The sequence below is a fragment of the Myiozetetes cayanensis genome, unplaced genomic scaffold, assembly GCF_022539395.1.
Source record: "Myiozetetes cayanensis isolate MyiCay16 unplaced genomic scaffold, myiCay2020 scf9, whole genome shotgun sequence".
Taxonomy (NCBI): domain Eukaryota; kingdom Metazoa; phylum Chordata; class Aves; order Passeriformes; family Tyrannidae; genus Myiozetetes; species Myiozetetes cayanensis.
The window spans coordinates 17,068,977-17,095,525 of record NW_026088185.1 but is presented as its reverse complement, the minus strand read 5'-3'; the positions used below and the strand labels follow the sequence as shown (position 1 = coordinate 17,095,525).

The following is a 26,549-nucleotide window of genomic DNA, read 5'->3' as shown; positions in this document are numbered from 1 at the left end:
TAATTGATTAGCTTCAGTAGTTAAAAGAACATTAGTTAAAACAGCTGAAAAGATTAACTATTCAGGCAAATTAATTAACTGAAACATAAAATGTTATAGAACACATATTTTTTAAGGTGTGGTAAATATTTTAAGTTCATTTTCTATTTTCAGAATACTGTAGTAACTTCAAAAACCCTATCTACCAAGAATGCCTTAGTTTGATTTTTAATTATTTTTATTTTTAGAACAGGTATCATGTGTGTATCATGAAGTACACACATTCAAATTGAGGTAATTTGGGAGCATGGGAATATTTATGAACTCAGAACATATTTCCGACAGGACAAGAGAACACGTTTCAGTGGGTATCAGTGCAGTAAAGAGGTTACTTCTCTTTCAGCAGCACATATACTCCACTTCTCACTCATCTTTCATTGCGTCTAAAACCCAGCATGAGCCCTTCTCTGTTACTAGCACCTTGCTGACTTCCAAGAGAAACAGGTAGGCTCTGTTTTCTTTTGGATTTGACTTTTAACACAAGATTTGATGGTCCTAATCTTTTCTCAATTATGTAACATCAAAATAACGCCAGGAACAAATACTAGCCACACCAGGGAGACGACACAAAAGAGAATTTCAAGGGTTCCAAAACATCTGAAGCTCTAATTTCTCTGCTTTACAATTCTCTCCCCCCCTCCTGCCACCATGAAAAAAGGAGATGCTCTTTAAAACAAAATCAACAACTACGTATTGAAGTCATCTGCCCTCCCTCTTTCTCTTCAGTGCAATTAAAGGCATGATGCCAACTTTTCAACAATGTGGCTCGTGGCTCTGGCTGAACCATGTCTTACTCTCTCAGAAATGAGCAATGAAGCTCAAAGGCAGCATCTCAAGGGAAGCCTCAGAGCAGGATGTGACCAGTGCTCCCACTGTCTTACACACAGAGTGGGTGTTAGCAACAGGCAATTGCCTTCTCAAAGTTTATAGCAAGCGAATTTATCACAGTGACACAAGAGGCCTGGCACACCAACAGGCTATAGGTAACAACAGCATCTCTCCCAGCCCTGACTCCACTGAACCTGTAGATGAAACCCCAGGCACACAGGCACTCAGAAAAGGCCAGGCTAAATACACTAAACAGAGTGAGTAAAGGCAGTTCTACACCTCACATTAAAAGTACAAACTTGGTTTTATTTTTGCCAACACCTTATTTTCCTATGTTACCCAAAGTGACCAGCTCTCCTTCATGGTTAAAAGTAAAGGGGTAAAGAAGTACTCACAGCTGCAACCTCATTTCAACAGAACAACTTACCTACCCAGCACAGCGTGACCTCTCCCTTCACAGCACTATCTGTGTCACCCTCCGTTGACCTGAAAACCAGACCTGGGAGGACAACACGCAACATCAGGCACCACTGCTCCAGCCTCAATGATTTATTAATTTCAAGGCAAGAGCGAAACACTCTTTCAAAATCATTTGAACAAAAAATCTTCAGTCTCACAGATAACATGATTTTTCTACATGTATTTCCTCTCTCCAGTAAAAATTATTTATGATGCCATCATTCTTATTATCATTATTATCATCTTGCAGTGAATGTCCATCTACAAATTCATTAACTTTTTTGAGACAAATCACTGGCATCCTAATCTTCTGATTCCTATGAAAGACTCACTTTCAAGATACAATTGCAGCTGCCCCACACTGCCAGTTACTGTATCATACACGTCTTAAAATTCTGTAATCAGCATCCACCAGGTGCCGTATCGCATTCAGCACACCACAGTCAGTCAATACAGACATCCCCAAACACACCAAGGCTGGTTTTGTCAAATGTTTTATTGAGTGTAGACATCTGGAGTACTGTAAAACATGCATTATCTGTAGATTCAAAAAGGAGCAAGCCACATTGTCCTCACTGTCAAACGTGTCAGGCTTGGCATACATGATGGAGATTAATGAAGTATCATGAGAGTAATATGGTTCCCGAAAAGCTCCTACAATTTGGAGTAGGGTCTTAATCGTTTGAAATGCAAAGCTGTTCACATTTAGTGAACTTGCATGTTCGCTGGAGGTGCCATATTTTAATTCAAAACAAACAAGAATAATTTCACTGGGGGGAGGGGAGGTTCCCTAGGTAGAAACTGTATGCTTTTTGTTTCCAGATATTCCATCCCAAATAAAAATTCATATGCTTTTTGAAGCAACACAGTTTATTTCTGAGTGTACAACATCTGATATTCATTTCTTCTTGGGTTGCTGAGGTGTATTAAATTTAAAGAAGATAATATCTCCATCCTCCACAATGTAATTTCTGCCTTGTTGTCTGTATTTTCCAGCAGCCTGTAAATGGAACAGACAAAAGGAAAATGGGTTATTTCATTAGACATTTTACAGTCTTTTCAAATGGCAATTATTTAAATACATTTTGGTAAAGAAATGGTACTACTTCAGCTTCAGAGATTGACAGTCACAATACTCCTCAGTTTGACATCATTTGGTTTTACGTACATATAAAATATATATACAAAAGTAATTTAACCTCCGCTGGATCTGTAGTGCTTAAAATGCATCTGCATTATATAGTGGCAAACCCTGTAAACCCTGGCAAGTCTTAAGATCAAGGACACTAAAACAGCTCAATTTTTTTTCCCTGGCTTTCTTTTTCTTCATCTGAAAATGCTGCAGATGGGAAACAGTGTCGGCAGGAATCTAAAACAGTGTTGCTAGAAAGGGTGATCAGCAACAGTCTGCACAGCTTTTGAACTGATACCTGAACCCCTTTCGAGCGGCTGGACGAGAGAGCACTGTCAAAACTAACGATGGGAACACGGTGCAAAAGTCTCAACTGCACATGCCTCGTGCTTCGAGTGCAGCTCTCTTGTCTGCTTGTGCCCAGATAATGAAGGGCTGAGGAGCACAAAATGCAGGCTCAGTTTTTTTGTCAGAAATCTTCTTCAGAAGAAATTTGCTTCAGAAGGATAGATAGAAGGGCAGATAGACTGTGAAACCAGGATACAGGAGAAGGCATAAGGACCAAAGACATGAAAAGGAAATTCGTTATGAAAATGCTGTACTTGAGGAGAGCAGAAAATAGGCAAGGAATGTATTAAGTATTAGTGCTCTCTGCATTAGAATTTATTCTTATATTTTTCTACCATTATCTTGCTGTAATTAAACCTACTATTACCGAAGCTGTGGCATTAGGACTGACAGGCTGGGCGGGAGGTGGTCTGTTGAAGCATTTATCTTAAAAAGTGTCTACAATATGGAAAAGTTGAGAGCTTCTGCTTTAGTTCAATAACCATTCTTGTTTTGAAGTTTTCTCTTGCAGGAGAAAGTGCTTCCATGCAAGACCTCACTGTGCCATTATTCTCAATGACACTATCACAGTGGTGGCATGCTAAGATCCCATTACAGGAAAGCTGTTAACTAATGACCTTAGTTGCTGTAGAACAGATCAGATTAATGGTACACAGTTAACTTAGACACCTTTCTTTCACGAAACCTGCTCTGCAAGGAAACGTATTTCCCCATATTGCTGTCTAGAAACGTAGAGGCTCGACAACCTTTTTGCTGCCATTCCTTATTTAAACATTGTCCCCAGTGATGCCAGCATATGGAAAACTGCAGCTCAGATAACCTCAACAATAAATATATAGTGAAATAGTAATTGACCTTACCCCATATGATACCACTGGTAAACCTTGAAAATGTTTTTGTATTTCCCCTGGAAATCTGTTTAGACTGTAAAAGATTTCCTTTCAAGTTCTTTCCTTTGAAGATTCTAATAATGCTCAAAGTCAAGAGTAATTAGACTAATTGATGGCATAAACACTAATAAAACAGTGCTGTAAAAATCATCAGCAAGTGTAAGCTGCAGGCACAGGTACAGAGACATTTTATAGTTGAATACATTTATTACTCATAAATGTTTGTAGAAAAAAGTGGCCTCCACAAACTAACAACACAGATTTTTTTTAGCAGAGTAGTGCATCCTGTCAAAGTGGCATAGACTTCTTTAATTAAATACATTTTGACACACTAATGTAAGTTTATGTATTTTTGTTACCAGTTTACAGTTAATTAAAAGTGACAGTGTTCCTTTAAATTCTCTAGAGACCATTTAATCCATTTCCATTGCTATCAGAAACACTGGTTGAAAAAATCAATACCCATTTGTGAATCTTGAGTATGTATTAAACAAGACACGTCTAACCAGTTCATTTGCACTTGAAAGCAGCCATCTGTAGAAGCCAGCTTTGCCTAAGCAGATATGATTGCTAATAATGTGATATCCCTGTAGACTACAAAGCCCACACAGAGCTATTCAGTGTATAGTTCACAGCGCTGGCATTAAATTAGTGATGCTGTACTGGTGTTAAACACACACAAAATCAAACTTAAAAATCGATCAACTTGATAACACACAAAGCAGCAACTCCCATTACCACTGTTATTTCAGTTGACTCCTCAAAGCTCCTAAATTTAATTTTGAAATTTACCATCAATATAAAAGTAATTAGTATTGTGTATGGCACAAAACATTGTATTAAATGCAAATTAGAAAAGACCAGAGGAGTATGACACTTTATTCTAAGAACAAGGTTTTTTTCTAACCTTGATTTTAAAACTGAGTAACAAATGCAAATATGCTTGTTTTACAGATACTTTGTAACAATAAAAATTTAATCATTAAATATAATTTGAGCATGGATGCTTGATTTTTAGAATCTCACATTGTGAAAAGCAAATAAAAATACACAAGCAAAATACTGATTAATTTAACAGGTGTTAATTGATGCAGCTTCTCAGGGAAAACATTCATATTCCAGCATCAAAAACTGTTGCTGGCAAAATTTGAATCAGTTACATAAAGTGGTTTCTGACTGCAGAATATTAGATTTATTTATAGCTGTGGTTTCACTTTACAGCTACAACTCTACTTCCCTTTTCATAAAGCAGTTCACATGTCGCAACGAACCAATTATACGGGATTTTTTTCCCTCACTTCCTGGGGTTCAAACAAACCTATTAAAGTCCCGCTGCTCAGTATGATCTTCCTTAGTGATACCACTGAGAATAGGCTGAATTTGAAATCATAGTTTTGCATACCTTTCAAGCTATCAAATAGCAAACAATAAAGCCGAACCTTTTAAATTCTTTAACACATTATAGTGTGCAGGAACCTTCAAATACTGAGATTGAGTAAATCAAACTAATGTGCTTTGTAATTGCAATTTTCTAAAATACAAATCTTAAGAAAACGTCAAAAATGCCAAACGAGAAATCAAATGGGTAGGAAATACAGGGAAGTTTCTCTGCTTAAAGAAGGTGGATATAATGCATTAACAACGCAGAGAAGAACAGCTTCTCTTATAACATTTATTTGCCATGTACAAGTTAATTTCATACTTAATAACTTCAAATCAGATATAATTTGTCAGCTCTAAAAGGGCACAAGTTTGGGCACCCGAGCAGTCTCTGCCCTCTAGTGTTGAGAAAGCAGATAAAACTCTTCTCAATACAAGTGTAACCACAAAGAACTGTGAGCTCAAGAAAAAAGTTTTTCATTAAATATCTTCACTGTCTATTCAGCAGACAGTAGCCGGGAAAACTCACCTATCATATTTTGTGGACTATATACAACTATTACTTTCACCCTGAATGATCAAAGTAAGGCATGGCATAATTTTGAGTAAGATATCCAAGGGCAATTGAATTAAACACTGAAATGGTTAATTTTATGATCCTAATTATGCTTATCAGAGCCTAGAAGTGGAACCCACTAATACTGAAAAAACAAGGTATGTTTTTATAATGCAATATTTTCTTAACCATTTGCATCTGACATTTATGAAATCTTTATTCCAAACTCAAAACAAGATGACATTATTAGAAGAAACAAATTTTCTGCATTTCTAGCATTTCCTTTCAGAAGTGATTAAAAAGTCTGCTCGTTCATCTTAAAAATCTGATTTTCCAGGAACAAGCCAAATTTAAAGCTTACTAAATTCTGAACAGCAACATGTAAAGAGAGAAAAAACCCCAACACACTAGCATAGCATTTGGTCTTGTGCTGATATTCAGTCCATTAACTGTCATATCTTGGATACTGAAACAGTGGCATTCCTGTCCAGTCAGTTGGTGCATTTGAACTCTTTCTTAAGCAAAAGATGAAAACAGATTTTGGTCTATTGCTAGAGGTGACTGTAAAGATTCGCTTAGCATTAAGAACTTCTTCCCAGTGAAAAACAGAGTTGAAATGGAAAAATGGCACATGTGGAAGAGGGGAGTAGAAAAAACGGGGAGCTCACCTTGACAGCAGCCTCTGAACCTCCTTCTTTAAAATCTTCATATTTCATTACTTCAGCCATAATGAATCCCTTTTCAAAATCTGTGTGAATCTTCCCTGCTGCCTGAGGAGCCTTCGTCCCTTTCTGTCAAAGGAGAGACCGGAAGAAAATTAATTGCATTTAAGAAGATTGATTGCAGGGAAGAGGTTTCTCCTTTTTTATACGCTTTCAAGATCTGCTGAAACTTTGTTTCGTATCAGCTAAAACGTCAGGTGTACAGCTGGGTGATCCTCAATACTGGGACACACAGACAGACGCCTTCGTCACAGATAAACCAACTGATATTAAAGAGCAGCAGCTTTGTTTTTCCTAATAGGGACCAACAGTAGCATTGATTTTAGAAGCTATGATTGTGTTTCATTGTGAGATTCACTTCGATCCCTAGCTTTTCACACAGAAAGATTTTTAAACAACTTTAAAATGTGAATTACTCAGGACTTTTACTTACATCCAAATAATTTCAATTAAATGATAACATTCACTGGCAAACCAAATTTGCACTGAGAAATGATTTATGGATCTCAAGCCCTATATATTAGCTTATTTTTATTTCAAAATAATTTTATTAAGTTTGATATAGAACAACCTGAGTATTCTTACCAAAACGTCAACAGCTGAATCACTACAAAATAAAAAATCACAGGCACCTATAAGATAATTTAAGTTTATGCAGAGAGGAGAATGCATTATAACTGCATTCTTCAAATTACAAGGACATACATTCTGTGCACATACAACCATGGAGAGAAATTTGAGAAATAATGGTGACCTAAAGGCTGCTTAATAAAGCATGTTAAAGTGCTAAGGAGTCTGACACTGTAAAGCACAGTTTTTACAATAAAAGATGTATTGGGTTAATATGGCTACTCACTGATGCTTACCTGACTAAATATCTTTGCACATTAAATCAAAGATACTTACAATCAGTCTTAAGATAAACCAGCTTTCAAATTTTCTAATAAAGAGCAAGCATTTCTCCTACTGAAAACAGTGGAGTTTCACAATGGGCTTTTAAAACTACAGCAGGATTCAGAAAAACAAAACTTCTGCTTTTATATTATTTTGGTAGCTATTTCAGGGACTTTAGCTAGCAGTTATCATGTAAAAGAGAGGAGGAAACTAAAAAAAAAAAAAAAGAAAAAAAGAAAATAAGTTTAATGGGCTAAAACACATACACAAACATCTGTAGCAGTACTATTAAAAATATAAATTTACAGGAAATTATGTTGATTAATGAAAACAAATTAATTCCATTGAATGAAATTAAGTACAGCACTGAAATTCATTGCACAGCACTACATACACTGATGCAAACAATAAAAGCTGAAAGACAGAGCTGCATCTCCAGAAGTTGACATTACTGTAATTTTTAAGAGTTTGTAACTACATGCATTTCAAAATATTTTTCAATATTGATCTTTATATTATAACATATTTACATTCAAAGGCAAACCACTACAGCTCAGCTCTTACTGTCCTCTGGGAATAAATTAGTTGATCTCTATGGCTATAATCATCCTACATCAATATTTAAAATACATAATATCATTTTCAGCATTAAGTAAGTTCCTAGATAAACATATAAAACTACCAAAATAAACTAGGTCTAAATAGTATAGTCAGTAAAAGACCTGAATTACTGTATACTGATTTTAGGTTTTTGAGCCCAGCTGTGTATCCATGAGGAATATAATGACGTTATATTGCTTTTATTGCTGAAAATGTAATCCGAGCAAAGCAAAGGAGGAATGAACCATCCGCAACCCAAACAAACTTAGTGAATACAAAATGAAAAGCAACATCAATTTCACTGCAGACAAACCCAGTCACACAGATTAAGCAAGCACAATACTGGTACGTCTTATCTCTGACCACAGGAGGAGGGTAGACAGATTCTACAGGATGAAGAAATTCAGACTATGTAATAGGCAGAATCAATTGTTACCTGCCTCAATCAATGCAGCTCCACTTTCACTGTTCAGCAGCTCACAAATAATTAAAGTTATCCTGGACAAAAACCTCATCTGTAATGACTAGCTAACCGCCACCATGACAAACTTCAAAGTCAGTGATATCAATCTGAATTCAATAGTGTGGAACTGGATATAGCTGATGAATAAGTATGAATCTTACCCTGATGGTCCATGCACGTACTTCATCTGGGCCTGCAGTGAAAAAGTATTCTAGTTGGAGTGCTGCATATCCAGCCTTAATGATCTTTGCTAAAGCACTGAAAAAAAAAAAAAAAAGGAAAGAATCCAATTCATTCAGCATATACACATAAAACAGCTAAATGCGCCAAGTAATCAATTTACGTGGAAAGACACCACATACTTGGAAGATACTCAGTCTACTTTTTAAGCACACTCAAAATGTCTACTTTTTTAGCAATAATTACAGTAGCCTTTTACTTTGAACTCTCTTCAGAAGAACTACTTTTTTACTGCAGAATCATAAAGATAGTATTTTGATTTGTTTATTTGGCAGACTACAGAAATATGGGATAAATATAAATCACTCCATCAGGCAGCACTTTCGGTCTCATGCAATTTTCAGGACTCCAGGTCATGAGAGCATATCTGTTTGACTGAAATTCAATATTGAAACAATTTATTACAGTTCTTCAGAAAATTATGGCAAAATTTTCTGCACCATCCTCATTCCCCATGGATGACGAAACAGTTTTGGTGATCATTCCTTCTCAAAAATATACATAACTAATACCTATGTTATAATTAAAACACTGTACAGAGATGACAGATGACAGTTAAAAACTTAATTTAAAATAAATCTTTTCACTCTGTCTCATGGTAAAGAAAGGAGAAGATTCTCTCTTTATAATGGTAATTACTCTGTCATTTATTATTCTATCAGCGCAAGCAATTAAATTACTGCAAGGAAATAGTTGATAATAAAGTGTAGGGAAAATGAATGCTAATTAACCTTTGTGTCATGTTCTCTTCCAGATACTTCTGTTTCTCCTCAGCACTCATATCTTGCAACTTGAGTTCCAAGGCCCCACTAAAAGGAATGACCAAAGCACCCGGGTCGTGCTTGTCCACCCACTCTTTAATTTTTATCAACCTGTAGACAACAAAGGGCACAACATTATCTTGTAGTGCATGCATGGCTGTACCACATTCATTATTATCAAGTAGCACATACATATTCATAAGAATTGCACGGATTTATGATGCCATCTTTTTGTGTATTGCTTTCCAAGGTCAAGGCATTAACAGGCAGCAATTGCTTCAGGTGTACTCCATTAACATTTCACTGTTTCTTGGTTTCTGTTTGGCATTTAATCTATCAGAAATAGGCATAATTTGGGACAATAACTAGGTGTTTGATAGAGGTTAAATACTTACAATCTGAAATGTATGAATAAAACTTTCTGAGAGAAATATATACTTCCAAGACTTATATTTATCAAATGTGGTAAAACTGAAGGCCTTCAGTTTTTTCCTGATTTTTTTTTTCTTTTTAATAAAATAAAAAGGCATTCCAGTAGCTAGGGCAGCTGATATTAACAGATAGAAAAGAACACCATAAACTCCTATATAGCAAGTCACACCCTGCTTTTTTCAGGCTATTGATCTTGGAGTATGCCACAGCTCATGAATATAAGACTGTGTTTCTACTAGTTTTTCCCTCCTTTCTAGTACTGACCTAGGACAAAGCTTCTGGATATTACACTATGATTATTTTTAAATAAACAATAAAATTTCCTGTTTCTCTTCAGCTTCAATAATGAGCAGCATCCATAGTAGTTTGGTGTTCATCTTTTTTTTAAGTTGAATGAAACAACAAATTTAGATCTACAGACTTATGGTGGTAGTTTTTCAATGTTCAACATCCTATCAGAGTTAAGCAAAACTGGCAGCCTCCTGGCAGCCAGGAGGGCCAACCGTGTCCTGGGGGCATCAGGCACAGCATCGCCAGCTGGTCAAGGGAGGGGATTGCCCCACTCTGCTCTGCACTGGGGCATCCTCACCTTGAATATTGTGGCAGTTTTGGACATCATACTGTAGGAAAGATATTAAGCTCTCAGGTTTGCCTCCAAAGGAGAGCAATGAAGATGGTGAAGGGCCTTGAGGGGAAGCTGTATGAGGAGTGGCTGAGGGCACTTGGCATGTTCAGCCTGGACAAGAGGAGACTGAGGAGAGATCTCATTGCAGTTAAAACTTCTTCGTGAAGGGATGAGGAGGGGCAGGCACTGATCTCTTCTCTGTGGTGACCAGTGACAGGATCTGAAGCTGAGTCAAAGGAGGTTGAAGCTGGATATTGTAAAAAGGTTCTTCACCCAGAGGGTGGATGGGCACTGGAATAGGCTCCCCAGGAAAGTGGTCACAGCAGCAGGCCTAACAGAGTTCAAGAAACATTTGGATGATACTCTCAGGCACATGGTGTGATTCACAGGAATGTCCTGTGCAGGGCCAGGAGTTGGACTCAGTAATCCTTGTGGGTCCTTTCCAACTCAGAATATTCTTTTGATTCAGTGAAAACTTCATAGCAATAGCTGGTATTTAAAAAAATCTCTAAACACAGCCATCACGTTCATGACTTCAAGTACTATTTATTTTAAATTTAAGGGAGACACATAAATTACCTGTAAAGAGTTCACTGTTAATAGGGTACTATTTCTGAACAGGTGTGAATAGTAAGAATGACAACTGTACACTCAGTAAGCAAACACAAGAGGCATGGAAATAGTTCCTGTACACAAATAATCAAATTACAAAACATGGTACTTTGGGTGCCAGAGATGTTTCAGACCTGAAGCACCCACTATACTGCACAGGGCTTTATGCTTGCTGAGTTCCTTTTCTTAGTCCTGCTAATCTGCAAGATTTAGACTAAGGTTTTAACTGCTATTATACTAAAGTGCTTTGAAACTGTGGCCTGCAAACCTTTAAATAATCAATGCAAATGTCACTTCAGAAAAAAATGAACTGAACCACAAGTTCATCAACACACATTTGTCAAAGAAAATAGCAGGGGATCAGAGCTATTATGAGATTAAGTGCATGGCCCACTGAGTAGGGTTTTAGACGGGACAAAGAATATAGAAGTTCACTCAACAGTTTTCACACGTTTGTTATATAAGGCTGGTCTTCTATCATTTACTTATGTAAATACCCATCAGTGTTTTTCAATCCTCATTATACTAATGTTTTTTTCCTCCAGGTACCCAATGAAAATATAGTCTCGTATCCAGGACTGATACTGAAAAACTACTGCCTTCAGAAACATCTGAATGGAAAATCACACTTCAGGTGTGTTTCTGAATGTGACATTTAACAGCACTTTTAAAAGCAACATTTGTAGTTAACTAATTCATTTTGGCTATCAAACTGGGTATCAAAGTTCTGAGCTTATAATGCAAACTTCATACAGCAAATAAATCTCAAAATGAATTTAATATTCATAAGTGTACTTTAACGTTTGCGCATACATCCTTTAGAGATTTTTCTAAGTAAGTATCTAACATTGGTCTCTAGGCTAATTCAATAATGTGCCAAGTGGAAAACGGAATGAAACATGCAAACTTGAAAAAGTGAAATGAGCATGAAAGTAATGTCAAAAATTGGATTCAAATTCTGTTTGGTAAATATGGTCATCATAACTAATAAACTAAGAACTATTGTGGAACAACAAGATAAGAAATAATTACTTTGGCTAAAACACCAATTCAGAATAATAATAGTCTTAGACTGTCATTTTAACAGCTTTTCTATTGAGTCCTTAGAGGGATTATTTGCATTCCTCAGGTATTCTATTGTACGATTCAGATGAATAAAGACTTACAAATCATTCCTCTACCGCCAGTGTGAGACTTTGATCCAGTGAATACACCATTGTACCTTAACTATAATTGGCAAAAAACCTGACAGTGTAGAGCATCACAAGCTTAATAACAAAGGAGAATATCTCAAAGTGTTGACAGATGATCTTCATAATGCAGGAGCAGAGCTGGTACATTTTAGCAATAAATGAGCACTGAGGTCTAAAGGTCTCTGAAGTGACTGACATCAGACCTGCTACAGCCTCACTAAAAGAATAAGGTACTGCATCCTACTCTGTACAGACAGTCGGGTTCTCTGCCAGAGTCCTTTCACTTTTGTGACTTTCAGTGTCACAGGAATTACTCAAAAGTATGTGGGAATTCCCTTAAAGGTGATAAAAATAAATAAAACAAACAAAAATATAAACACTCAAATATAAATAATGATATATTTCAAAATTACGTTTTCCCCAAAGCAAAACTCTTGACTAATAATCAGTAAAATAGTGCAAGTATGCTTTCCTGTTAGGGATAACTAAGTGTGCTAAACAGAACAAAATGATCTTAACAAATGGTAACAATTAATGTCAAAGTCTGTTTTACTTGAGCACATAATTTTTCCAAGGAAATGATGTATGTCTGTAAAAGGACAGCATTAGTACACTCATTTGGGCCTTTGTTAAGATAAGGAAATCCTGGAGTATCTCTCCATTATTTCACACTATACTTGAAAATGAACGATGAGGGGTATTGGATTTTAGGCTTAGAGAAAAGACTTTTGACACTTAAGACAAAACCACCACACACTAAAAAATAAAAAGTAAAAAAAAAAAACCAAACAAAAACTCCCAACAGTAGAACTGGCAGCACTGCTCAATGACAATGATTAACAACTGAAACTACTTGAAGAAACAAGTAACTGCTAGAGTTGAAAACCCTTCTTCACAAAGTAAACTGAAAACTGTGTAAACTGTGTACACATGAAAAGCAATTTAAAATACCCTCTTGTCCCAATTAGGTTTCTAAAAACATCATTATTAGTGGAGTTACAACTAAATTCTGATTATACAACATAAATCAGAAAGAAGAAAGCTTTTTCTAGTACTATTCAGTAATAACAGCAAGGGAACTCTTTGACATCCAACAGCCTTTCCCTACTGAGGTGGCTCGGTTCTTCCCTCCCATGTGGAGAGGAGGAGTGTGCCAACAGCAACTACTGAGGGTTCCTGAACTGAAATTTGATTCTATTTGCCACAAAATGGACAAAATATCCTTTCTGGAAAGAAAATACAGACCCAAGAGACAGCAAGACTTCCATTCATTCTCTGACAGCAAAAAGAAAATCATATGTACAACTGTGTAAAAATCTGACACAAGAACAAAACCAAGGCAAGTGCAAGAACAGATCTTGATCAGCTTGCAAGTGAAGGCAGCACTCAAAATCCTGAGAAGGAAAAACAGCAAAGAGGAATTCAGATGCTCCCTTCCACCTAACACTGTTACTGTGATTTGGTAAGGAGTATCAGAAGCATACCAGCATATCTACTAAACAAAAGGTACCAGTGACTTCGAGTGCAGGACTGGGATAACTACCAGAGTTAACTCCTGATAGTAACTCAATGCAGAAGACCTTGGAGAAAGGTTTTAAAATGATGGCACTCACTGAGAAGGCCAATAAGCAAAGAACACCAGAAAGGGGAGTTGTACAGAAGGGGATGCCTTTGCTTTAAAATGGTGATGCTTGCTGAGGCAGAAGAAACCAAAACCTGCAGCCAACCAAAATAAAAAGGTACAAAAGTTGCAGAATGTACATTAGCTACAAATCAATATTTGAGAGAGTTTCACATGAGACATCCAGCTGGGAACAGAGACAAAGTTCAGATGGAAATCTGAACTAGTGATGGAAGAGAGAAGCTGCAGAGAGAGCTTAAGCTCAGTGGACACCTGCAAGACAAGATGATCTGAAAAACTGACCCCTGAGAAGAAAGGTGATTTGTGACAGTATGCTTTTGTACAAGCAAGACCAAAAAAAACCCCATCTAACTCATGGAAGAGAAACAATTGTTTTTCTGTTCTGCACCTGAACTATGAGTGGAAAATGGTAGAAACAGAAGACCAGGCAGCACAAGAAGGAAAGAAACAAATGTAGATAAGATCAAACTAAATTATCAAAATATACAAAAGACTGAAAAAAAAGATCCTCAGATAGGAGTGAGAACAAGAGGACCTAGAAATTCCAACAGGCTCTTCCTGTTGGCAGTCTTGAGCAATCTTGATTTTTTAAAACCTTCCAAACTCAATCTGTTTAGTGCTTGCTAAAGTTTTCCATATGTGTAGCCTAAGCCACCTTTATTTCAATTTAAATGCATTAGTTAAACTGAGCCTGTAGGCTATGAACTAGGAATACACACTCCCTATTTTTTTCTTAAAACTTGAGGTCTTTTTTATTTTGAGCTTTCCTTGTAAACCACATACTACTTCTAACTTTGAACCTTTTTTCCAGAATCTCTTCAACTCATCTGAAAGTTTTTGGAAGCACACAGTACCCAATGCACTCCTCAGAGCTCTCAGTGTCTTACAAGCATTAAAAATAGCTAGAGGATTAACTCAACTTTTCAGGCGATTCTCCTGTTTATTAAACCCAGTCTAGCATTTGCTTTTTTGTGACGGCACTGCAACATCATCTCACGCTCAGTTTGTAACTTTCTGTGTGACCCTGCTTGGTTAGCTATTCTTAATACTATGTTTGCATAGGTGATTATTCCTGCATAAAACCTTTCCCAGGAGTTGCACTGTAGTTGTTTTTTTCCTAACGATTTCTTCTATTTCTTGATATGTTCCTAAATTATCATTTTGTTCTCTACATACATAGACATCTCCTAGTTTGGGGGTCATCTACAAATTTAACAAGAATACTCACAGTCCAGCTCATTAATCGAATAGTTAACAGTATTCAACCAGCAGCCACTTCTGCAGCTCTCATAATGAGATATTCTTTGTTTGGAAAGTATATCACTGATAACTATGCTCTGTGTGTCATTTTCCAACCAGTCTTGCACACTCGACTTCCAGTAGTTTTCATCTTGTTCCAGTATTTTCTATCTTGTTTATGAGAATGTTGTAAGGCATTGAAACCTTTAAAGGCTTAATAAAAATCCCAATATGTAGTAAAGTATATTTTTTCACTACATGCAAAACCATTAAATTTATCACAAACAAAATATTAGTCACATGACAATTTAGACAAGCCATAATCAGACAACATGAATTCATGAAGATGACTAGGTTGCCTTAAGAGAATTAAAAAGTTGAGTTGTTCTAACATTTTTCTTGAAACCAAAGGAAAATACATTGACTTTAAAATATCTTGTTTCTTCTTCCCTCTGTAGCTTTCTTTCACGGCCTCATTCATTATCCACAAATTATCTAATATGATGATGAATTGGGCAACAATTACTTCTCTTTGCCAGGTCCCAAAACTGTGAGGACCACTAGGTTTAGCTGATTTGGTGGGATGGGAGAGGAAAATCTAATCTACCTAAACACAGGTATTGCATTACACAGCTCCTAGGTGACATCCTTCCCTTCTGTTCCGTGAGCATGCACAGAATCCACAAAGATCAGGTCCTACTGTTCTCAGTGTTGTACAGATGTACAGGTGAATATGTGTATGTATTTATACATAAATCATAAACATTCACAGCTTCAGTAGGCTTTCATGCCAAATTTCTATAATTAACGAAGAATGGAATGGTAAAAGGGACATGGTACTCACTCTGCTCTATCAGAGTACCGTGCTGTAACTCTTTATTGCTACCTTCCTCTCCTCGGGTATCCCTTTCCTCTTGCACTACTTAACAAGAAAGGATTACTAAACAGGACAACATGAAGGAATAAAAAGGCACCTTCTTCATCGTGATCGTTTCCTTTTTATGAAAATCACAAATCTACAGGAGGTTTGGGAGTATCTGTTACAGACCTTGGCAACCACGTTTCAAATCATCAGTGACACTTAGGAATTTATTTTTTTATTCCCTGTTCCCAGCTGGCCAGATGGAACACAGTAATCCTTTGATTTCAAAAGGCCCTTTTCCAGCCTCCACTTTCTAGTAACAGTTCAGAACAAAATCACTGCCTCCACACACTGGCCATACTACTGGGCTGCTCCCTGGCCAGGAGTGTCCTCTCAGCCTCTCAGGACAAGAGCTTCAGGAACTCAGTACTGCATTTATCCTGAACACTTTAGGTTCCTTGATACCTTCCTACAGTCCATATTCCCTGTCCAGTAGTCACTGCATTTAGAGGAACCTTACAAGAGACCAGTGTGGAGAACCCGTCTCACACGTTAGATGTCACATCTCCCAACACAGATTGACCTGAGCCTTGAAACATGCAGTGGAATAATCTTTAAAACTTTTACCACAACATTTTTGGGGACTTGTAACACATCCCATGATCTCGGGAATCTTACAACAAAATGGATATATATAAAGTATTTCATTCTACCAGATCCAGATTCCACATTTTTAACTTCATTGTAATTTCAACTTATACTGTATTAAAAAAAAACAAAACAAAACCAACAACATAGAATTCCTGATCAAACTGTCATTTGACATTTATTATAGATGGGTTTATAACTTTCCTTAACATTCTCCTTTGAAATGTAAGTAATCCCAGGTTCTCTGCCTCATGTGCGTCAAAGCAAGTTCTTCCAGGGCCTTGATCTCTATTATGGCCATTATCTTAAATCCCCTATAATTCTGCAAAATCATTTGTTAGATGGGGTGACTAGTATTGCACCTATTTTAGTTCATGTTGTATCCCAGATTCTAAAGAAACATTTTCATAATGTGGACATGAGCTTCTCATCCCATTCCATATTCATCCAGATGTTACTCTTGATTTTCTGCTACCAGCTGCACCCGGAGTAGGGACCCTACCAGCACTCCCTGCATACTCAAGCTGTTCACCAACAAAAATAATCCAGTAGAAAAGCAGCCTTGGGAGAGACAATTTAATTCTTTCTTATCCCCCCTCTCCCACCCTTGTCTTTTAAGACAGACCAGTTCACTTTCCCACATCCCCTAACAATTGTCCATGCCAATACAACTGAAGGGTGGTGTAGGAACAGGTGAAGACTGTTAAGGACAGGGTGTCTAAATTGGCCTCCCCTCCCCCCGCCCCATCCCCAAAGAGTGATGCCATGGAGCCAAGTTCACTCAGGAATTTTGTTGTTTGTTATTGGAGAATGCTTGTAAATGGCATGACTTCTGAGTAAAATTATTCCATATGAGATCACTTAAAAATGGATTCTTCCAGGCAGAAAGTATTAGTTGACGGGAAGAAAAGAAATCAAGGCAATATTCTGAAAATTCATATCAAAGCACTTCATGCCCTCAAGATATAATTCTGTTAACGAACTGTCTAACATAAGATGTCAGTAATGTACAGTTGTCATTTTACCTGATCTAGAAAGCTACCTAAAGACACCGCCTGTTTAATGGGATGCTAAAAACACGAAAGGACAGAACACATCACTTACAGCTTTATACTACTGACTAGTTTTTGAATGTATTTCACATAAAGATTTGGTTTAACTGACATGAAACTTTTTCAGTTTGCAAGATGTGGGAACTGTGAAAGAAATGATACCAGAGAATACAATATTACCTGTAAATCAAGTACAGGCAGTACTTAATGGACAAAATATTTTTATAACTAGGAGAAATAAAGCACGCATAATAGAAAAATAAAGTTCATAACTTACAAACACTTTGAATTAAAAAAATATCAAGATGGTAGAAAGACAAAGAGGTAAAATAATCCAGAATGAATTTTTCTGCTGACATATATAGCGCTCCCAGTAAGAAAAGCTTTTTTAGTGCATTATACAGCTTACATAATTCCATCTAACAAAGGGGCAGTCAAGGTAACCCTATTTTAAACATCTGTAAGAAGCATCATTCATGAAGAAAAAAGATCTTAAAATTCACTTTTAAAACATGAGTTTCTGATCTAAATTTCAAGACTGTGGTAATATCTCTATCCAAATTACAGTCCCCACTAAAGTGACCAAAATTAATTATGATTTAAACAATAAGGAAAATGGTGCTACACTGCCACTGTACCACCTTGCTGGTATGTGAAAGGCTTACAGTCCCTTGTTCTCCTTGGTCTGCCAATTGCAAAAATAGATTGTCTTAACTAAAAAGACAAAAAAGAGATAGCTGTTGCTGTCAGCAAGGATCAAGCACTGTCAAGACTGAACTAGTGACAAACCTGCATAACAATACAAACTGCAACAAATGGTGCACATTACATTTCCTAGTTACGGGTAGAACAGGCTCCACTTGCAGCATGTGTACTTTGGACTGGAAAGATGCCTTTTAAAGTCACATCTTGTTCCTTCTGCTATCATTTATAAAATGCACAGTTTAGAAAGCTTATCTTGAAAACTATAACAATATAATTTAACAAATGATCATTCATAAATTACAGCAAAAGGAGGCAAATCTCAGTCTTTTTGCACTTATGTGCAAAATGATGACTGAGATACTACTACAAATTAGTAGAAAGAATTCCTATTCCATATTCATGCTATGGCATGACATTTTTAACTTTTGTCTCTTGAAAGGACTTCTTTATGTCACATGGAAAACTGTATTCTTAAGTGTACTGTACAAAGTAGGACAATTCATACCAACAGCTGTGGCAAAGTCTCAAATATACAAAATCAAAAAATTATAAACCATTCATAAATAGAATATTTGATAAAAAAACCAAAACAGGTGATGGTTAACAAGAGAAACTTTACATGAAATACATGATGGAGAACATAATTTTAAATTTATATTATTCTTTTATGCACTGTACATGTAAGCAAATACAAAGCCATACTCCCAGACAAACAAAACTATCTGCACAAAACTCCCATGTAATGAAATATATATATACAAACAATACTTGAAATAAGACACTACAAAGACTAATTGGGAATGTATTTCAATAGTGTTAATTAAAAATTCTGCAAGGAGTAACACAAATGCAGACTACAACATTGTTAGTTTTGGCTTGTGCTGATGTCACACAACAATTTAATGAAACCTAAATAAACTTGATAAGAATATTCCCCTCTAGTTCTCTTACTGAAATATCCTCTCCTCCTCACAAATAATAGAGGGAAACGTCTTCCTCACTTCTCCAGAATTAGCCTGTGTGATCTTAATTGCAGAGCCTCTCCAGACCACAGAATTCACATAAATGATCTCTTCTTCCTTCTATCAGTTGCTAAAAATTATGTAAGTATTAATACTGCAAGAGTCAAATACATCACAATAAGAATATTTGATTTAAAGTAAAAAACTCTGCTTATTCCTTCTGCCCCCTTGGGCCATTACCAACTACTAACATTTTGTGATGACACAATACTACAGTTCTACAATTCTATGTTTTGAGGAACAATTTTAATGAGACTAGTAAAAAGAATCATAGAAGCTGGTGTACACTGGGCTAAGCTGTGGGTTTTTTGATGAAAAAAGAAAGATCGAACTTGCTACTAGGCTGGAATTTGCTACTCAATAAATGAGAAATTAACTTTGGTATTTATCCAGACAAGGAACAATATCTAAGCTCTCAGTATAACGACAAAAGAGTTGAACTGAATGGTTAATACTCAAACTACAGCAAATCAAAGAATACAAGGCTTTATTTCAGACACCTGATTTAGATACCTAATCTTGCTCTGCTCCCTATTTAGTTAATGAAGCAGGAGGCTTTTCTGAGGGCAATTCAAAGTATTTAAATTAGGGCTCCTTTTCTCACTTTCTTCTTAAATCATCTTCCCTCTCCCCTTTCCATAGGCTACTTTAGAACCTAACCCTCACCTTAAGTGCCTCAGACACATAAAATTATGTGGTGTGCCTCAGTCTCACCTCCTGCTGATACATTTCCCCAAAATACTGTCTAATAAATATAACAGCATACACTGTACTGTCATATGAACATGTCCGTGTCCAAGTAAAACGCTAAATGAGTTTGGGATTTTCCCAGTGTGCGGAGATGCCTTGTATGAAACGCACTTCACTAATTTGAAAAGCTGTCACAAAAATGATCAATTCCACAGACACAGTCTGTTTACCTCTCTAAACTATGGTGAAATGAAAAAAAATTAACAATGTCTGAATAATCTACTAAAACACACTTGTCCTAGGGGAACACTAACTTTGATTTTTTTCAGAAGTGGGAATAAGTATCTGGATCAGTGTCATGCCCCATTTATCTGACAGACTAAAGGATCTGTTAGACACAGATTTTTAAGGCTGAAAATGGAATGACAAAGTAAATTTCTGCCAGAAATAAATATTCCTGTTCTGTGGGTGGGTGTGCACAAAACATTTTTATTTGCAAGCAGAAAACTAAAATTTGATTAGAAAACTATTAGTTAACCTATCTTTATTTTCATATCAGTTATGGAATTAGGAAGCATTCAATGCCCCTAGCAATTTCAACAATATAAAAATAATTTGAATGAAAAGAAGTTCCACCTTGAAGTTACAGCACTATGGCAGGCTTTACCCCTACAAACATTAGCACTAACAATAGGATCAAAAAGCCAAACCTAAAAAGCAAGCTACTCTTATTTTTATGACTTGGCCCAGAAACCATTTTACAATAGAAAGTCAGAACATTAGCCCAAAAACATACTAATTCATGTTCAGTCTCTTCTGAGCAAAGAAAAGGCTCCATGTGTGGTGGCATACATGATAGTTGTCAACATAAATGAAAATGTTCATGAATAAAAAAACAGGCTGTATAAAGAGCTAATTATAATATTGCTATCAATTGCTGGCTTGCGCTTGCAAATCTTTCATATCATATAAATGCATTGTTTTTGACATTTCTCTGTAGCTAAACATCACATCATTTCACTTTTTAAGAGTAGTTCAAATATGCATGGGATATACTATAAGGAATGTGATCTACAGTTACACTGAAAAGGAAAAAACTATGACATAAATGCACAGTCATTAAAAACTTAAAACATTAATCATCTCCCAAGTAAAAAAATTCTAGACTTCTAATAGCCTCTATAAAATAATTTCTACTTTCTGTATATTCATCCTTTCTATCCAAAACAGCAGTTGAAAACACTTCACCCAATTATGCAGTTGAAGACTAAAATAATACATACATCCAAAGCACTAGTGACATTGTGAATCACTCAACTTGCAACCAGATGTTTTCTTGTCATTAGAAACACTGTTTATTTGCTTGAGGCAACCACCTACACTCTTCTAGGACATAAGGTCTGAGAAATGTTTCAGTAACCAATGAAAAGCACCATCCCTATTTTAATGCTCAAATGTTTTCTTCTGTTTTAGAAGTGGCATAGAATTTAAGTTTGTAAAAGACTTGTTCAACAGGCCCTAGTAAGTAATAGATGGTTAAAAGTAGACCTAGCCAAAGGAAAAATACTAAGATATCGAAGTGGGCAGTTATTATGGGACATGATAGTCTATCCATTTCTCCACCAAAGAGTCACTTAACCAACATATACAATGCAATTTTAGTCTTAGTTTGGTTGAGCAATGACACCATGAAAGAATAAATGATGACAGAAAATAACCTTGGGTAAACTCAAGAAATTTGGTTTAAAGGAAAAAATAAAGCATGTCCTGATAAATTTATTCTCTCGTTGATACAACATATGATTTTCTATGCAGGAGAAATACATCTGTAAAATATTTGATAGTGTGCTGTGTGTGAAATTACTCATTCAACTGGAGAAGAGGGGAAAGTGGATTTGTACAGACTGTGGACCAAGTAGTGTACTGGATATGTTAACAGGAGATCAAATTGGTGTTTTAGGCTATCGCTAACCAAGCTTTACAAGGATCAAATTTATGACTGATCTGGTTTAAATACATTAATGACCTCGACACAAACATTAGTAGCACGCAAAGTTTATGTTCAATACAGGAGTAGGAGACATTTTGTGCAAGGAAAGTTATCATCATCAATTGGAAGTGACAGAAGGGGGGATCATGAAGGGTTAGTGTTCTTCAGAGCAACTCTAAGCCATCACAATGCAACAGGATAAAGGCAAATGTAATCTACAGATCCTATTGGAAATGTTTCCCTTTGTTTAACAGGATGCATTACATCTGCATATAAGGTATTCATGAAAGCACGAGGAGTACTACATATAGCTGTGATCAGCTAAATTCAGAACAGGTCTAAGATTATCAGAGGAATGGGAATCTCATGTAAATGACACAGAGAAAAAATTTATTAATGCCAGCTTTAATTAAGTACTGCAAGTAAACACCAATTAGGTAAGATACTATTTAGTCTACAGGACAAAGCTGCCCATGGAAAAAGAGACTGGAAATTAGCTGAACATTTTCAACCCAAGGCAGCAGCAAGGTTCTGTGAACAGTCTCCCAATATTAAGTGCAAACCAATCAGCTACTGTTGAAAAAAAAACAAACCACAAACCCACAAAACCAAAACCCAAAAAACCCACCACCACTTTAATTAATTTATGAAAGTCATTATACTGTGTAGTTACCAACAATAACTGGTTCTGGGCTGAATGCAGAGGAGGGATTACAGTAATTTAGGGATTACTGTATAGTTACAAGGAAGCACTACACTTTGTGAATTCAGAAGTACTTAAAGGCTATGCAGAAATGCAAAAGGGGGACAAAGGTCTCAATTTCATATGTAAAAACCAATGCCTCCACTGGGGAGAAGGCACAAAGGGCTCAACCACCACATACTCGACTTGGCTAGTGTTAGCCAGCTGACCAGCAGCAATAGGGCTGTCAGACTGATCACTATGCAAGTCCTCCCATGCCACAGAATATGATGCTACCTGCTGTTCAGTGCCTCGTGTCACTGCTTTTTGAAGAAGGAGTATAAATTAGGGATCACTGTTGTAAGGAAACAAGACTCAAACTCTCAGACAATTAGACTTCATGAGTTCTGTTCTTCTAAAATAAAATATAATTAAAGTAAAAAGTAGCCCATTATACCATATACAGTTACCAGTACCAGTCACGAGGAGAGCGCAGGCGAGGCAGAAGAGGTGGCTGCAGTACTTGTATCATAGTTGGCACTAAGTCATATCAAAATTTGGGCAAGGTACAATTTTTAAATAGCACTGATGATAACACTGGACTTCTTTATCCTAATCAATTAAATGAAGAAAATTAAGAAAATGTGTAAACATTTAAGAATGAAATTTTCCTACTTGGCATCACAAACAGAGATCTAAAAGAGACAGAAGTAAAATCCAGTCCTCCATCAGCAATTTTCCAGGCATGTAAAATGCCTTTAATATAAAACCATCCCTTATCCCTTCTCAAGTTCCACATCACTATTAGGTTTTGCTCCAGAGAAAGGGAATCCCATCATCATGAGTCTCCTATCCTATCCAACCCTACTGCACCCTCAAGAGTAAGCTTGTCCTTTGCATTCAGCAAGACAAGGTTGGCTGTAAAGGGAAGGTACATCCATAAACAGACAACCCTTTGGGGCAGGACACTGATTCTGGAATGCACTGGCAACCTTTGTTGGAACATTTTCAGACTTCGAAGTGTTTCCTATTATAACATTAAGACACTTAATATAGCTGCAGATGATTTCCTATTTCTAAACAAGCAACCAATAAACACACTAAATTCTAAAGTGAATGTACTCATTACAGAAACCTAACTTTGAGTTAATGGAGCTACAGTGAGTATTTGCCCCTCAAAAGACTAGACAGCTGTTCTGCTGCAAGATATCAGGCACTGCTAAGAACATAGAAACAAAAGCACATAGTACCTCTGAATTTCATGCCATGCTTTCTAAGGAATAAAATCTAGTGCATACAGTCTCTTCTGATCCCTTCTTCCTAAAATACGTCCACTTTCCCATCCAACAGTTCTTTGCCTTCTGTTGCTCACTCCGCTTTCTTTTCCCAGTGTTATCCTCCAGTCTTCAAAGCTTTCCATCTTGGTACAACAGCTCTTTAGCACAATGCTTCCACATACAATCCACAAAACTGAGTCATCGTGTCCCCCATCCTAGCTTAGGTCACTCCCACACTCCTATTTCCTTTTATCTCATTTGCAAGTACCAGTTCTGGTCCTGGTCAGGGCCCCACTTCCTGCTCAGTTTCCTTCGTGCCTCAACATACAGAGGTACATCAGAGGCACTTCCAAATTCCTGTTAGGCCTGGTCAATTCTTTGAATAGCAACAGCTATTTCAAAGAAAAATTCCTTAGCCACAGTGTATCTCACAGTATTCAGCACTACATTAAACATCTACCACTGCACTTTCTTATATTTTTTTTAGAAAATAACTCATACAAACACTAACATTTTAAAATTTGTGTTCTGCACAAATCCAATGTATATTAATAGGCTGCAATGAACTAGGCTCAGGAACAAAATACCAATTTAATAAACAAAACCAACCAAACAAAAAACCAATCCACTATATAGTTACTCAAGTAGCAGAGACACAATAAAGATATCAGATATATTCAGTAATATCTGTTATAAAGAAATATTTAATACAAGCATTTCAGCAGAATCTAGAAAAGCACAGAGCATACAGTTGTACTTCTAGTGCCTCCACTTATCAGACAAAATCTCTTTACACAGGTGAACGACAAAAACAGGAAATCTAAACAGAGCAAACTGAAACATGGTAACACTAACAAATATTGTACTTTTCAGGGAAGAAAAGTTTCTCTCAGAAAAATATGTAGTTGATAGTTTCTGTTGTGCATTCATCTAGTTCCTGTATGCTGTACTTCCGATACAAACCTGTGGAGCGTGCAACAACAAACACCAACAGTACAAAAGACTTTATATGACTTAATATTCTAGTCCTGGCCATGCATGTCCTCAGTTCTGCTACTCAGCACAAAGAAAGCCCAACTGTACCTTATGAATCAATCAGAAAGAGGACGCATTTTTTAATGTTTTAATAAAAATAATGCTAAGTATGGAACTTCATTGTGATGAGATGCCTAAACCAGAAGTATTTCTCCAGCACTACAGCAGTTATACCATATTGCATAATAATTCTTTATGGAGAAAGCTCTTACTGAATTTGTAAAAAACTTTGTATGTTGCAATTTTCAGAAAAGCACCACTCTATAAATGCATCCCATTCATTCAGAAGCAACCTAGATTCAGTACTATAGAAGCTAAAGGTACTCTCAATGCAATGATTCATAGTTTCCCTAATAGAAAGATTCAGCAGTTTTCAGACAAGACCTTTATTCCCTCTCTGAATAAATGATGCCTGAAATTTTTATTCTTGTTCTAATGGAATTTCAATGGCCTTCACTGCAAATCTACTGGAAATTTTCGCATATTAAGTGGAAAAAATTAAATGATGTTAACCACATTTTAATGTGATTAAGGCTGACAGGGTCATTATTTCTGCTAATCACTCAGTTTAAAAAGCTCAAACAAAACTTTGTAACAGTCAACGTTTTTTCTGGTTTTCTGTATGTCTACTGTAGTTGAGAATTAAAGCCACTACAGAATACGAAACACAGCATGTATCATAAAAAAGATACATCAAATGTTTTCTGCAACTTGTACATGGATTTCATTATAATTAATTAAAGATTTAAAAAGGGGGGAATCATTCTTACAGTATGTATACCCCTTTACTTCTTTTGTCTCCCTGAATCAGAAGAAGAAATAGAACAAGGGAATATATATCTCTTTTCCTGAAGCTCCTATTTGCTATTGAAAAAGAGAAAATATTTCTGCATGTCTTTACTGTGAACCAAAAGATAGTTGTAATCACTGAAAATAATTTCTTAGAGCACGTCTGTTAGGTTCTGCAATAAGGAGTTCTGCTTATTACCATTTAGGTTGGTATAAGCTGGAAATGGGTAAAAAAGTAGAAGAGGGGTAAGTGGCAGTGATGAGCAAAGAACAGATTGTGTTCAAAGTGTCTTGTAGTTTTCGCTCATGAAGGATCAACAATAGAACAGAAAATTAAGGAGACTGCTGCTCTGGTCACAGGCTTAGTTTGAGAAGCACAGCCTCACACAGCCAGCCCTCTTGCTCAAAGGTTTGCCACCGACAGCAGCAACTGCCAATGGAGCAACTCCCCAGGATCAACCACAGAACACAGAAGCCTTGAGGGTGGAAGGACTTCAATTAAAAAACAGACATAAGTTTGTCTTGTTCCCACTACCAAAGGAGGGGGGATGTTATTTGTGGGATTTATAATTTTTTTCTTTCTGGGTGGGAGGAGGCTGTTCACAGGTTTTCTTTGGCTTGGGTTTTAGGCTTTTCGAAGGATTACCATTTTCTGTAACAACCACCACTGTAATGCTTATTGCTGTCAATATTAAACACCACCCTCTGCGGATCACCATTTCTGGAGGACCTGTACCTCTCA

The 26,549-nt window shown here is 36.5% G+C and overlaps 1 protein-coding gene across 1 annotated transcript in view; it reads right to left on the bottom strand.

The window, feature by feature from the left end:
- Positions 1-1,804: 1,804 nt before the first annotated feature.
- Positions 1,805-26,549, bottom strand: part of OLA1 (Obg like ATPase 1) — a 96,551-nt gene continuing 71,806 nt past the window's right edge. Inside the window, exons 8-11 of the mRNA XM_050339741.1 lie at positions 9,283-9,423; positions 8,473-8,569; positions 6,301-6,423; positions 1,805-2,326 (exon numbers count right to left, since the gene is read on the bottom strand). Coding sequence (XP_050195698.1) covers positions 2,225-2,326; positions 6,301-6,423; positions 8,473-8,569; positions 9,283-9,423 — 463 coding nt within the window. The 3' untranslated portion in view covers positions 1,805-2,224. The remainder of the gene's footprint in view (positions 2,327-6,300; positions 6,424-8,472; positions 8,570-9,282; positions 9,424-26,549) is intronic.